We start from the raw sequence: 15,902 nt of genomic DNA, 5'->3' as shown, positions 1-15,902 counted from the left end.
TTGGGTGTAGAGATTACTTAAGTAAAAATAATAATAATAATAATAAAAACCAAAACACTTCCCAACAAATGATAGTTCCCACCCAAGTTCAAGAACAGAAGACTCCAGCTAAGCCTAAGTTTTCTCTCTTTTAAGTGGGTGAAGTACACAAAAGTAATTTCTTAATAACCCACACAAACAGAATTGAATTATAGCTCATTATATTGAGAGGTGCACAGACTTGTTATGGATCTCCAAACAGTTGATTTGAACTTTTAATGCTTACTAAGCTGTGTAATGGATCCTAATTTAGCTTAGAACAATAAGAAACCACACTGGAGTTCAGAGAACTTGGGAAAGTCTTCAAGATGAACTTAAAATAGTTCAGGCTTCAGCGACTTACGTTAAATCATTGTAAACGGATGTAATATGGTGCTTTTCAAGACCCTAGCCAAAGGAGAAAAGATTATGTTCAATCAGCCAGCATCAAATATAAGTGAACTTCACTTAAGTAACAAGACATGCTCCCCAACACGGAAGTGACAGTACCAGGGTGCTGACCTTATGCCAGCCAGGACGCAGGGCACCTCCCCAGGACGTCATAGCCCAGCCATGTTCCTCTACCGCTGCAACTCTCACTCACCAACAATGCCCCGCCCCTTAGGGTCTGTGTACTTCCTGTTCCTTCTTCCCCCAGACAGCCCTGTCCACTCCCTCCCTCCCTCCCTCCCTCCCTCCCTTCAGATCTCTGGCACAAAGGCCATCTCATAGGAAAAGAACAACACACACCAACCCTCCTCTCTGTTGTGACCCTGTCTTATTTTTTCCATGGCATTTATCACTTGGCATATTATGTTAATTTATCTAATCGTTTGTCTCCTCCCACACACCAAACTTTGAATTCTGTGGGAATCAATTAGTGTCATTAATAAGCACATGCATACATACTGCACATAATGCCACACATACATATTCTCTGTGTGTATATGCGGATAGTCCTTCTGATCCACCAGACCCAAGGGGTAATAATTTACAAGCATTGCTCAGCCCAGTGCATTTTGTAACCAAATGTAAATTCATAGAGGTAGCTACCGATTTTTTCCAAAATAATGTGAGAACTAAATTGCCACTTACAAAAATCTAAGCCCGCTGTGCCCCCACCTCCCCACACACATACTCTCAACCTCCTACAGGGAGTCCTTCAGCACTGACTTGAGCCCCAGAAGAGAAACCTTAGACACCAGGATGAATCCATGATGCTGAAGATAAGTTTCAGGAGAGAAGGGACACAGGGCACTGACACAGGGCAAGGAGTTATTGGGGAAAACCGAAGCAAAGGGCTGACAGGATAACTGGCTCTTCATCTGAAACAAAGAGCTGAGAGGTCAGGGGTTGCTAGAAAGGAGACTGAAGCATAATGAAAATAGACTCTGGAGCAATTAATTTTTCTATCAAAAAATGAACTCATTTCTGTTTTACCTAAATCTCAGTTCCACTCAAAGAATACCACATTAATGTAATTTCAACAGCAACAACAACAAAATGAAGCTTGAGAAAATTAAGAGACTAGTCTGACTCTGTGTTTTCAAAGCAGCATGCTAGTTAATAAGCAAGTGCCCCAGGAAGTGAACGTGCTGATACTTCCGTCCATAGATCTCTGAGCTATTTTAGAGGTTCAGCTTTTAGCACTTAAACCTCTAACCACTTGCTCAGAAGTACTGTGACTGCCTTGTTCTGCTGGAAGCAAGCAGAGGTGTAGCATAAAGCTACCCGGAATGGCCATCTCCCAGGTTAGAAACCACCGTCAGCTTCCGGTTGTTTGGGTGTCACTTCTGGACCTTCTTTTTTGATGAGAAAGGGCTTGTAACTGGCTGAAAAAGTTCACTGCACAGTAAAAATAACTAGAAAAACAGGATGACAGTGTCAAAAAATTGCTGAATTATTCTGTTACCTGTATCACCTGATTGTCACCTAACATCAGTCCCCCATACAACATACACAAGTATTTATCAGTTCCTTCTTTCTGTGGTCACTAAATTAAAAGTGCTGGGCTTCTGAAAAAAAGATAAAGGGAAAAATTAAACTGTGAATTCTAAAAATAATTTGGTCTCGGTAGCATTTTATAGTCTTAAAAATTAAAGACTCAAGGGGCGCCTGGGTGGCTCAGTTGGTTAAGCATCTGACCTTAGCTCAGGTCATGATCTCGTGGTTCGTGTGTTCGAACCCATACATGGTTTCGTAACACCTTGCATCGGTCATTTTGAAGATATGAATTCACTGAATCATAAAGATCTTCTTCCAAATGCTGACACATTTTACTATACAATATTTAAAAACACAATTGCTAATTAATATCAAAAACAAACTCATGAGAAAAGTCTTTTTTTTTTTTAAGTATTGCAAGCTGACAAGCTCATAATGGTAGACATGTTTTCCAAAATTCTAATTATGTCTTGGAGGAGCCAATTCTATCACTGGTATCCAATCACAGTTGTTTCCTGGAAACAATCCATTCACAATAGGCTCACTTTATTCAGTTTAAAGAAAATACCTGAGAAATTCCCAAAGCTCCATTACTACAGTTTGTCATTCTTTCCAGTGAAAATGGTGTTCCACGAAAAACAAACAACTAGCTCAGCTAACACCTCAATCATACAAGTGTTTTTCCTTGAGACATGATAGTATTTCAGAATGTAGCAGAAACGCGTTATGCCTAATTCCCATCTTAGCACACAGATTATAAAGATATATAGCCCAAGGTTGAGCTTAATACATTGATAATGTTTACTGCTTCATCAAAGACATTAAGTGAAACTATTTTTTTTTTCACTGCAGTTGTCTGGCAGTGCAGAAGACGTTGGCTACACTAATGTTAACTGCATAGCTGGGTGTCTTGATTCATCCCAAGGTGTCAGCAGTTTTACCCATCATTTCTTTTGCACCATTCAGCGAATGGCAGTGCACTTAAAAAGGCAAATAACATCTTCGTATTATAAATAAATAGTTTTGAACGACAGACCTCCTGAATAGGTCTTCAGAACCCTCAGAGGTCTGTCTAACCTTACTTTGAGAAGCAATCGAAAAATTCTGAATAAAACCACTGCTTAAGAGTGTTTCCATCAACAGTTAATGAAAGTAAGAGAAGTAGTCAGGATGAAGCCAATGGTGATTGGGGTATAACTACACAAATATGCCGATCATACCCTAGGCTGAACTTATTTACTTTTTAATTCCTTCCAAGTTCTAGTTTAAGATCTGCATTAAGAGAACCTACTGATAATCCCGGTAAAACTTGAACAAATCTCAAGCTCATTCTTTCTAGAGTTCTCTGATCCATGTCTGACATCTGAGAAGACAGCACCTTTTCCAGGTGAACATCAGTCTTTAAGTTTAAAAACGAGGAACCCAAGGGAAGCCTTGCAAAAACATATCATCCCAAAAGATGACAAAACTCTAAGGAGGGTGAGATTATACCACCTAGAAGACAGTTTCCTTCCAAGGTAGAATAAAGAGAAAACACAAAATGCCTCCCAGATAACTGGGCGACCTAGAAAGATACTGGACCTCAGCACCCCAGTCTGAGCTGTGCCTGCGTCTGGCACTTACCACCCGAGAGACCACGGCAACCAGTGTCTCTGAGCTGGATTCACCATTTGCATATTGAACATCACATCAGCCTCTGAAATTTGGTGTGGGGAGCAAATGACATAATACACGGGACTGGATGAAATAGAGAGATCACCTATTATCAGGGTAAGAGGCCATCCCACTTCCAGAAAGAAAATAAAACAAGAACGACCGCTGCTGTTTGTTAAATTAAGGCCAAGCCCAGTACCTGGTCCTCAGGAGGCATTCAGTAAATGAACTGGCTGTGATGGAGAGGAGAAGCAGGCAAACTGTAACACTGGACAACTAGCCTCCCTCCCTTAAAAGTATCTTCCATTTCCAGTCTCCCTTCTTTTTTCACTCCCTCAAAGCCTCTTTCTCTCCTGCCCTTTCCTCAACCTGGCATTCATTTCCAGTGGTAGCCACAGAACCGCTTGGACCAAAACTGAAATGCCCCCTCGCTTCCCAGGCTGAATATAGCAAAGGAACGAAACATTGGTATAAAAGCTAAATTAAGAAAAATTAAATCAACATGCTGTCACCTGGCTTGAAACACGAGAAAGGAATGCCGAACATCAACCTCCATCAGAGATAACCTTTTCCCCTATAAGACTGACATTCACTGTGAGCATTAGACACAGTGAGAAACTGTGGGTTGCAGCTTTCAAACGGTAACATGTTTGATCTGCCTTCATGCATGAGGCCACAATGATTGAGCACAGAGCTTAATTAGTCTTAAACCAATGGTTTGACACAGGAAATTTGAGCTAAACACTGAGGCAATGCCCCCCCCCCCCAAAAAATAAAACAATCAGGCCTTACTCTGCACAGTAATGCACTGCTTTGGCAAAAAGAATAAACAGATCCCAAAATTCAAGTGCACCTTCCATATTCTCCCCAGGAGAAATGAATATCCAGTAACATAGTAAGAGTCTGAAAGAAGGGAAGCAAGTCCAAGTTTTAGCAAAGTTTTCTAGACAAGCTTCAAATCCACAAATGACAACTGTTTGGTCAGGTTGTATTTTTGTTTTTTGAGAAGTTACCCACCCACCCCTTGCCAAAACAAACTCTGGTACAGAATACCTTCATGCATGCTTGGGCATTTCTGGAGAAAAAGCTTGTCCTCACAGAACTTCTGTCTTACTATCTTCATAAAGACACTTCTACCGTTAATTTTTCTGATTTACTTTATTCTTTTAGGAAACTATCTTAAAATTAAACTTCACAAGTACAAAATGTTATGTAATTGTTAATAGGAGATGATTTACTTGTCATTCATTTTAAGTGAGAACTGTACGAGGGAAGGAAGGGAATTATCTTACTCATCTCTTCCTACCTGCCGTTTTTGACTCACGGCTTAGTATTTATTTAGAACTTTAAAAAAATGTACTGAAGTACCTTAGTCATAATTTTTAACTTGCCTCTTCACAATATATAAAAATTGGGAATTAGTGATAAAATATAGAGAGACAAAAAAAAAAAAAAAGGAGCCAACAAACACCAGCTTTAATTTATAAATGAGGATAGGTAATATGTGTTTGAAGTTAAAGCAGCATATTGATGATACAGAGGCAATCCAGATTCTGGTTTTTGTCTAGGAAATAGATTTTTTTTTTAATGTGAAGTTTTATCTTGATTTTTTACTTATTAAATACAATTTCAAACACACACAAAAATAGAAGAGTCTAGCAAACCCACATGTAGCTCACACCCAGCTTCATCAATCAATTCATGGCTAATCTGATTTTATCTGTACCCCATTCCCTCCTCCCGCTTCTTGATTATTCTAAGGTAAATCTCAAATATAGACTAGAAAAGAACAGAGACCACCACCAGAAACACCAGCGTTACAGGTAACACAATGGCACTAAATTCGTATCTTGCGATAATCTCTCTGAATGTAAATGGACTAAATGCTCCAGTCAAATATCAAACAATTGCACTAGTAAATATTTCAAAGTTTATCTCTAACAGATGCCCCCTTTTTGTTTTAAGTAACTGCAATACCATAATCATACCTAAATAATATTAATAATTCCTTAATTAATAATTCCTTAATAATTTCCAATCTCTGTTCCCATTTCCTCAGTGCTTTCCTGGGGGTTATTGTTTGTTTTACAATTTGTGTTTGAATTGGGATAGAATGTGGTCCATATATTGAAACTGGTGAATATGTCACTCTTCTGTTATTTTGGTTTTCTCGCCCTCTCTTTTCTTTCTTCTAATTTGTGGTTGAAAAAAACCAAGTCTCTCATACTGGAAAATTTTCCAGTCTAGATTTTGCTGATAACATCCCATAGTGTCATTTAAAATGTTCCCGTCCTCGAGGCGCCTGGGTGGCTCAGTCGGTTGGGCGGCGGACTACAGCTCAGGTCATGATCTCGTGGTCTGTGGGTTCGAGCCCTGCGTCGAGCTCTGTGCGGACAGCTCAGAGCCTGGAGCCTGTTTCCGATTCTGTGTCTCCCTCTCTCTCTGCCCCTTCCCTGCTTGCTCTCTGTCTCTCTCTCTCTCAAAAATAATAAAACATTTTTAAAAAATTAAAAATAAATAAATAAAATTTAAAAAAAAATGTTCCCGGCCTCTAACCCGGTGAGTAGATCTGGAAGCCTGACCAGATTCAGGCTTGACTTTTTAAGCAGAGCTACCTCATAGATGGTGGTGACTGTATTTTTCTTTCTAGGGACCAACCATTTAAATTTGAGGTACCGTAAGTCAGGCAGACTTCACTTAGGCAAACCTAACCTTAAAATCTCACACCATATTTCTTAGCAGGATAACAATGCAGCAACATATTTTTGATTTGTTCTCACACGGAGATATCACTATTTTGACTTAATTTCTCTCTGTTACTTCTCTTCCAAGTATAGCAGTTATCAATTCACTCTGATGCGTTTTCATCAGATTCCTTTATTTCAATCTCGGTTGGGTTTCTTCGGGTTGTGGCTTGGTCCACTCTTCTAGGTAAAAATTATTCCAATACAGCGACAAGCATAAACAGGGTCAGATTCTGCCATTGTCAGCATCCAGCAGTGGCACTGGAACCTAGGTCTGTTTCATCACCACAATCAATTTCGTCTTGGTTAGGTTGCAGATCCAGTTGTTAGCCCCAGAAAGGTTTAGTCAGAATGAAATAAAGAGTGACACACAAGACAGCTTCTTCAAAATAACAAATCACTTCGTCCGTGTCTACTTCAACAGCACTGCTTAGGGGAATTCTGCATCTGATCAAGAGCAACGCCTTTGTTAAGAGGAACAATGGTGACGGGTTTCTGATGCAGTTGATAACATTATGCCTTCGGCTCCGTGCGGGACTTACACGAAGAGTTTTTCATGTTCCATCTTAATTCAGTGAGGAGCTCTGTAGGTTTTTGAGCAGATTCATTCTTACCCCAGCCTTAAGAATAAACCCGCACACAGCACACTGTACCAAACTTTGGAGCTACTACAGTTAATGCCAATTCAAACGTTACTTTTCAAAGCCTTTTGTGTGCTGCTCTTTATTCAAACTTCATTATCAAACATTTTGATGCCAATTTGAAAGACATTATGCTATTTGGTGAGACAGTCCCTGGCACACAGTAAGCACTCAAACATTACTGAATGAGTGATGAATATATAAACAAAATGGGTGTTCATTCAGTAAACCCTCAACATAGCTTGACTGAGTGGGACAGATTGCATGATTGATCTTAGCCAAAAGGCCGAGAAGCGATTGGACAGGTTGTAATACATGAGCTGGAGTCATTACGTGCTGGTGTTCCACAGAGTTCTGCTGTCGGTCAGCCTTGGTTTTGTCTCTCAGTCTCCTTGCTGGGCCATAGATCCGTCTTTCACTGACACCTACAGCTATATCTTGGGACCAGATCTCTTGCCAGACTTCAGGTTCTTATTTCCAATTCCTCCTAGACATCTCCACTTGGGTTTCCCACAAGCATTTCAAACTCCACCTATTCAAGCTGAATTCATCACCTTCCATTCCTTTATTTCTACCCTGGTGAATGACTCCACAACATCATTTGAGACTCATCCCTGTTCATCCCTGACATCCAGGGAGCCGCCAACTCCTGTTGGTTACACTATGTATACATTTCTCACAGCTGTCCCCTTCTCTCCATCCACCTCCACAGATTCCAACTTAAACTAGGCTCTACGAAGCTCTCTCTTAGACAACTTTAATAGTCTCTTAAAAGCTTTCCACACCTTTGTCTCCTCTTAGGCTCTAACACCCCCTAGCTCCCAGCCCCTGGAACCCACTGCTACCAAAGGAGATCTTATTTCTCTCTGCTTGGAACTCTTCATTGGCACCCATCACTTCTACTAACCTAGAAGTGATATGCCCACGTAATTTATCTTCTAACCTTTTGAGAGTGAAAGGTGGCCCTGTTAATAGTTACCCTGGTACAGGAGACAAAACTGTGACCGTTCCAGGCAAACCATCACAGAAGGCCCTCCCACGTGTCTGGCCACATCTCCCTCACACTCCTCAAACTCCGATGCCTCCCCACCACTTTCAGTTTCTGGAACATGCTGCTGCTCTGTTACCTCTGTGCCTCTGTACAAACTGTCTTCCCCTCTTAAACTATCCTCCCCTTCTGCCACATTTCTATTTATCATTTGAACTTCCTTTAAACATCACCTCCCCTGTGAAGCTTTCTCTAAAACCTTCTGGCTGATCTGATTACACATTCCTACACGCCACGACCATGCCTTGGACCCATTCCCATGGTGGGACCTGGGTGCCTGTCCTGCACACATAGGGCGCGTCTACCCTCTCTCCTACGAGCTCCCTTAGGAAAGTGCCTAAGTCCTGTTCATCTTTATCTCCCCAGCATCTGTGGCAAATCACAGGTCTGCACCCAGCAGGTGTTTCCCATGTCCTTTCTCAGTCATGTCTTACATTTAATAAAAGCTTTTTTGCCTTAGCTGCTATTTCAGTGTAATTAATGACAGATAAGAAAATGAGAGAGGAAGAAATGAGGAGTAGTCAGCAGCTCCTAATACCAGTCCTGTATATCGCAGATCACTGCCCCATGTAAGCAATTTCTTAAGGAGAGCTTTGGAATTCTAGAATCTGAGCTGGTGGCAGAACTCCTAAAGGAAGTCATGAAAGGAAAATAGGCATAGAGATAAGTCAGGAGCATATTAGTCATTGTTCACTAACTTCTTGAGGCTTCTGAAAATATAATGTCAAAATAAAACAAACCTGCTTGAGTATTCATGGGGTCCCAGGCAGGGGTCTTGTTACCATAATAGGAACATGGAGACAGGAACCCCACTAGCATACTTTCGTAAAGCACTCTACAGTTTGCAAAGCATTACACATTTTAACATCTGACCTTCAAAACCACAGCCTCGGATGCACCCTGAAGCTCAACCGATATTTCTCGAGCTTTGACCATCCCTCAGGGATCCCAGGCTGATGCTCGTTTGACATCCCGAGACGCTGGACAGGCCCGACTTCATAGTGCTTTTTTAATATAAAGTCCTTCAGCATCCAAGATAAGAACAAGAACTCTAGGGGCGCCTGGGTGGCTCAGTCGGTCGCGTGTCTGACTTCAGCTCAGGTCACGATCTCACGGCTCATGAGTTCGAACCTCGCGTCTTGACAGCTCAGAGCCTGGAACCTGCTTCAGATTCTGTGTCTCCCTTTCTCTCTCTCTCTCTCTCTCTCTCTCTCTCTCTCTCTCTCTGCCCTTCCCCACTTCTTCTCTGTCTCTGTCTCTCTCAAAACTAAACAAACTTTAAAAAAAAAACTAAAAAAAAAAAAAAACAGATAAGAACTAGAGCTCCAAATATCCTATCCGTCAGCCTGTCATTTTATGGCCAGGGATAACCTAGAGTGGCTGACAGGAGTGAAGCCAAACCAGGGACATTCTCACACTGCCAGGCTCAGGCCGCTGCCACAGCTATAGCAGGTACATGGTGGGGCTCCATTTCCTCATGTAACACAGAGAGGCAGCTATCACGTCCTCTGCATGTGACAAGGGAGCTGTGCTCTAAAGCAGCAGCAATGTGCAAACCCAAGCTGTGCCCCAGCTTAGGAGCCAACATGACAAGGCAATGCTCCCACAGTCTAGAGAGAATAGATCCGAGGTTCTAAAATATATCCCGCACATAGATGCCACCGCTCCTGAAATGTCAACATTAAAAATCTATTTCTCATGGATAAAACATCAATTTTAGCATCTTTTAAAATATGCAGCCACACCTAAGAGGAGTACCAAGATATTGATCACTATCACTTCAGTGTGAATTCGCCCATGAATTCACTATCTTCCTTATTGCCAACTGTTTCTAGAGAGAGGAGATCACTAGGCATCTTACCAGAGTAAGACACAGTTAAAGGCAGAGAGCAAAAAGAACTAACTTACAGGGGATGTAGGATTTACCACGGAGGAACTCGGCCAGCCTCCCAATTTTACCCAGGGTCACCTCTAAAAGGGCTACCCTTGCAATGACCTGGTAAGAACCCAGCCCTAGTAATATTTGGCATTCGTTTCTTCTTATCATTAAAACTAATAAATTAATATAATAAGAACATCTGTAAGAATTCCAGTGCCAGTGTTTTAGTGTTGCCGGTGTACATTTAAAGAGGATAGAACCTTAATATAATTTAGTCCTACGGAGGTGGCATAACTCTTTTTTTTTATTTATTTATTTATTTATTTTTAATTTTTTTTTCAATGTTTATTTATTTTTGGGACAGAGAGAGACAGAGCATGAACGGGGGAGGGGCAGAGAGAGAGGGAGACACAGAATGGGAAACAGGCTCCAGGCTCCGAGCCATCAGCCCGGAGCCTGACGCGGGGCTGGAACTCACGGACTGCGAGATCGTGACCTGGCTGAAGTCGGACGCTTAACCGACTGCGCCACCCAGGCACCCCGGTGGCATAACTCTTAAAAAAAGAAGTCACATAATGACTACAGCACATCCAGATGTGGTCTAATGTGCATGGCCTTACTCCCATGTAACTTAGCGCAGAAAGATAGTTCAACACATGGAGAACCTCATCCACTTCCCACTCTGTCACTTCTCTCATGCCTGGGTTTGTCTATACCATGGTTTTGGCCATGTTCCATGTGCTATGAGAATGTTCTAGCAACAGTGGTCTGTGATATCACATTCTATTTTATTTGCACTCTCAGTGGACTCATTCTTCTCACAAACCCCCTATGTACAAGATACCAAGCAAAACAAAAAGGTCTGTGAGCAGATCAAACGAATCTGGACTGCTTTTTCATGTCCAAGTATTCCACATCTCTGCTAATTTCCATATGGGAGCAAAACATCTGATAAGATGCAACAACTGAGACGACAGAAAAATTAAACATTAACATTAAAACAATTCGCCACACGAATAAGAACAGTCAGCTGAGAGGAGAGAAAACCAATTTTCAAAGGCGTCACCAATTTGCAAAATGCCATCAAATGGACAAACCACTAAGCCACATGCTTAAAAACGTTCACAAAGATTTTAGTAATGGTGGCATACTTTTTAATTGGCTAACCCTCCCACCGAAAAGAATTAAAGCCTCTATAAAATATATCTTAAAACAATTAGTTAAAAACACTGGAGAGCAACCAAAAAAGGACAGAAATTGGAGGGAATCTGACACGTGAAAGAAGGGAGTTGCACTGGTCAAGATCCATTATTTATGGGCCATCTCCCAAGATTATTCCGCTGGCTTCAAAGGGTCAAATCAACAGAATTCAAACAGAAAGCTAGGGTTTCATCGGCTTGAGGAGTAAAATGACAAGATTCAGAAACAGATGAACGGAAACTGAGCAGAGAACACCTGAAAAGAAGGCCACAGAGACAAGAATCCCCAAATCTATTAACTCCTCCGATCTGTGCATGTGCATGGGAGATTTGAAAAGGTCCACAAAAAGCAAGAACTAGAAGGCTGAAAGAAAGGAGATGAGATTTCTGTTTCTCACTGTGGGACAGTGAGTCTGAAGCCCAAGTCCCATAAAGTTAAAGGGACTTAAAACACCTTGAGCTTTCTACTGAAACCCCAACTTGATTACACCTTATGAGTGAAAACTATGTCCCAGGACTATGGAATTTGTCCAAGAACTAAGGGGGAAGGGTTAATAAAAAAATCCCACTCTCAAAAGCCTTCACAAGGCTTTTAAGGTGATAACCAGTATTTTAGCTGCCTGCTAGAAAATAAAGAAGAGAAAAACCATAAGAAAAAGCCCTTGCTAAAATTTAAGTTACTCTTGATTTAAAAGAAAAAGAAGAAAAAAACAAACCGATCAGAAAACTAGGACTTGAAAGAACTTCCTCAATTGTGATGAAAAGTATTTACAAACTGCATACACCTAACATTATACTTAGTAGGGAAAGACTAAATTCCTTCTTTCTAAAATTAGTTATGAGACAAGGAGGTCTGTCCTAGAGGCCTCCAGGCACAATAAGACATGAAACGGAAATAAAAGCCATAAGTATTAGGAAAGAAAAAGAAAACTGCCTTTATTCATAGACAACATGATTATTTACAGAGAAAATCCTAAGATATCTCCCCCCCAAAAAAAATACTCTAGTAGAAGTAATAATGGAATGTTTTTTAAGGTCATAGGATGCAAAGTCAAGAAACAAACAAAAAAATTCATTTCTATATACTGCTAACAATTTCAAATTAAAACTTCTAAATACCATTTATAACAGCATCAAGAGTTTAAAATACTTAGGAATACATTTTTAAAAATGTACAAGATCTCTCTATTGAAAATTATATAGAAATGTTAATACTGGTATAGATGAGAAACATTAAAAGCCATTGGTAAATGGAGAAATATACCATGTTTATGGATTTGTAGATGTTCACAATTGTTCAGATGTCAGTTCTCCTCAAAGTGACCTATAGATTCAATACAACTTAATTTGAAATCCAACAGGCTTTTGTGTGGAAATTGATAAGCTGACTCTAACACTGACATCAAAATTTTAAATACTGTGGGGCACCTGGGTGGCTCAGTCAGTTAAGCATCCGACTTCGGCTCAGGTCATGATCTCATGGTTCATGAGTTCGAGCCCCACGTCGGGCTCCGTGCTGACAGCTCAGAGCCTGGAGCCTGCTTCGGATTCTGTCTCCCTTTCTCTCTCTGCCCTGCCCCTGCTCACGCTTTGTCTCTCTGTCTCAAAAATAAATAAACATTAAAAAAAAATTTTTTTTTAAATTTTAAATACTGAGAACAACTAAAATAACCTTCAAACAAACAATCAAAAAGAACACATTTGGAAGACTCACACTATTTAACCTTAAGACTTACTATAAAGCAATAGCAATAAACATGGTGTGGTCCTGGCATAAAGACAGAAAAAATAGATCAATGGAACAAAATAGAAAATCCTTAAATAGATCCACAGTGGGGCCAATTGATTGGTAACAAAGGTTCCAAGGTTATCCAATGGAAAAATGAAAGTCTTCAACAAATGGTAGGTAGTATAACAACTGGATTAGAGAATGGAGAAAAGAAAGGTCAACCCCTTCACACACAAATATTAAGAAGGAACAAAAACTTAAATATAACATAACACAGACCTAAACATAAAAGCTAAGCCTAAAAGCTTCTAAAAGAGGGGCGCCTGGGTGGCACAGTCAGTTAAGCGTCTGACTTCAGCTCAGGTCACGATCTCGCGGTCCGTGAGTTCGAGCCCCGCGTCAGGCTCTGGGCTGATGGCTCGGAGCCTGGAGCCTGCTTCCGATTCTGTGTCTCCCTCTCTCTCTGCCCCTCCCCCGTTCATGCTCTGTCTCTCTCTGTCCCAAAAATAAATAAATGTTAAAAAAAAAAAAAACAATTAAAAAAAAATAAAAGTTTCTAAAAGAAAATGGGAGAATATTTTTGTGACACTACGACAGATTTTTTAAGGAGGATACAAAATATATAAAACTATGAAAGAAGAGATTGATAAATTGGACTTCAGAGAAAATTTTTTTAAACATTTATTTTTTGAGAGAGAGAGAAAGAGTACACACAGGGGAGGAGCAAAAGGAGAGGGAGAATCTTATTCAGGTTCCACACTAGCTCTGAGCCTGATGCAGGGCTTGATCTCATAACTGTGAGATCTTGAGCCAAAATCAAGAGTTGGATGCATAACCAACTGAGCCACCAAGGTGTCCCTGGACTTCAGAAAAATTTAAAACTTCAGCTCAAGTGTTAAGAAGGTGAAAAGGCAAGCCACACCCTTGGAGAAACTATTCACAATACAAATTTCTCACAAAGGATGCTTATCTAGAAACACAAACAACTCCTATAAATCAATAATAAAAAGACAAACTCAGTTTCAGAAAACAAAAGACTTCATGCACTTAGGAAGAAAATGACCAATCAGCCCATGAAAAAGTATTCAACATCAGGGAAATGCAAATTAAAACCACAAGATATTATTTTATACCCACTAGAATCTCTAAAATTAAAGAGGATAAACATACCAAGTATTGGCGAGGATATGGGATAATTGGAATGTTCAATACATTGCCCGTGGGAATATAAAAATATGACCACTTAGATAAACATTTGAGAGTTTCTTAAAAAAATTTTAATGTTTATTTATTTTTGAAAGAGAGAGAGCGCCCATGCGGGCACGTGTGCACAGGAGTGGGGGAGAGGCAGAAAGAGAGAGGGAGAACTCACACACCGCGAGATCATGACCTGAGCCCAAGTCAGATGCTTAATGGACTGAGACACTCAGGCACCCCATACATTTAAGAGTTTCTTATAAAGTCGAACATGTATCTCCTTTATTATCCAGCAATTCCATCACTGCATATCTACCCAAGAGAAATGAAAGTGTACATCAACAAAAATGTATGTATAAGAATGGGCATAACAGCATTATTCATAATAACCAAAAATAGGGAAGACTCCAAATGTCCATCAAGAAGAGAATGGGTAAACACGTTCTACTACGTTTATATAATGGAATACTCAGCAATAGAAAGGAATAGGATGCTGACGCACACAATGACCTGAGTGGATCTCAAAGAAATTATGCTCTGTGCAAGACATCAGACACAAAAGAGAACATACTGTGTAGTTCCATTTATATAAGCTTCGAGAATAGAAAAAACTACGGTGAGAAAACAAAACAAAACATCCCATTTATTGCCTCGGGAGGCTGACTGGGAAAGGGCAGAAAGGGAACTTTCAGAGTGGTGGAAATGTTCTTTATCTTGGATTGGGGTGTTGTTTACATGGTTGTGTGCATTTGCCAAAGCTCAAATTCTTCACTTATGATCTGTGCATTTCCCTATATGTAAATTTTACCTCATTTATTTTTTTTAAAAATTAGGGATGGGAGGTGGAAGAGGAATAGAATCCTTTAAAGGAGAGAATGAGACAAGATTATAAGAAAGGGAACATGATTCTTAAATTTTTAACACATTCAGGGGCAAACTAAAAGGTTGGCCCCAAGCCAGAAATCTGAAGCACAATTTAATAGGCATGAATGAAAAGAGGCAAGAACCAATTCGGCTAAAATGATGATGAAGAAAATAAAACTCAGTGCATATGTTAAATCACGAGATTGTCAGATTTAGCAAATATGTTGAATCTGGCAACCCAAAGCAATAGATCCTTAGAAACAAAACACCAGCCCACCCAACATAAAACAATTTTCTAAAGCATCTTCTACAAAATGCTCTTTTTATAATTTCCATGTTAGAAATTCTTACTGAGTATGAACTAACTTATACCAGGAACAGCCAAAACTTATCCTTACCTTCAGTGAAGCTCCCTGTTAGGGTTATTACCACAAATACTTTCCCTTCTGGCTCCAGATCCACCTAGAAAGAGAAAAGAATTGTGTGTCATATTCTAATTGTAAAGTATTTTTTTGAGGGCCTCAAATAATTCTTTACAAAGAGGTCTATATTGTGCAAATCACAGCCATAAATCAGACCTCAGCAGTCTTTCATTCAACAGTAGGGGAATAAGAGACGAGTGCACAAGAAACTACAAAGATAAAAAAGCAAATCTAAGAGAAACAGTTCTTTCAATAAGTTTTCCTGGTCTTGAATTGTATTCTCTTCCATTTTGGCTCCTTGTGATATTATTGAGAAGTACGCAAAAACTTGGTCACTGTTTCTGAGACATTCCTAGCTGACGTCAGGGCAACATTTTATTAACCCACATGGCGGGTGTATGAAATAGAGAAACAATGGCAACATACAAGGTAATGAAGAAATGTGGCATAGTCAGTTGCAACCTTTCCTTTTAGGAAGTAAAAAGTAGGAGAATACTGTCTCCATCTCTACCATTTTCTCTAAGTGTAGTTCATCTTCAGGAAGCACCAGGGAAGGCAATTCGG

General features: G+C 40.1%; 1 protein-coding gene across 1 annotated transcript in view; it reads right to left on the bottom strand.

The window, feature by feature from the left end:
* PRKCH (protein kinase C eta) overlaps positions 1–15,902 on the bottom strand; it is a 234,001-nt gene that overhangs the window by 149,926 nt on the left and 68,173 nt on the right. The window contains exon 2 of the mRNA XM_030319248.1: positions 15,315–15,378. Within this exon, the coding sequence (XP_030175108.1) occupies positions 15,315–15,378 (64 nt within the window). The remainder of the gene's footprint in view (positions 1–15,314; positions 15,379–15,902) is intronic.

This window comes from Lynx canadensis, chromosome B3, assembly GCF_007474595.2.
Source record: "Lynx canadensis isolate LIC74 chromosome B3, mLynCan4.pri.v2, whole genome shotgun sequence".
Lineage (NCBI taxonomy): Eukaryota > Metazoa > Chordata > Mammalia > Carnivora > Felidae > Lynx > Lynx canadensis.
Note: the sequence above shows the minus strand (reverse complement) of the source record. Positions and strands in the feature narration are given on the sequence as shown.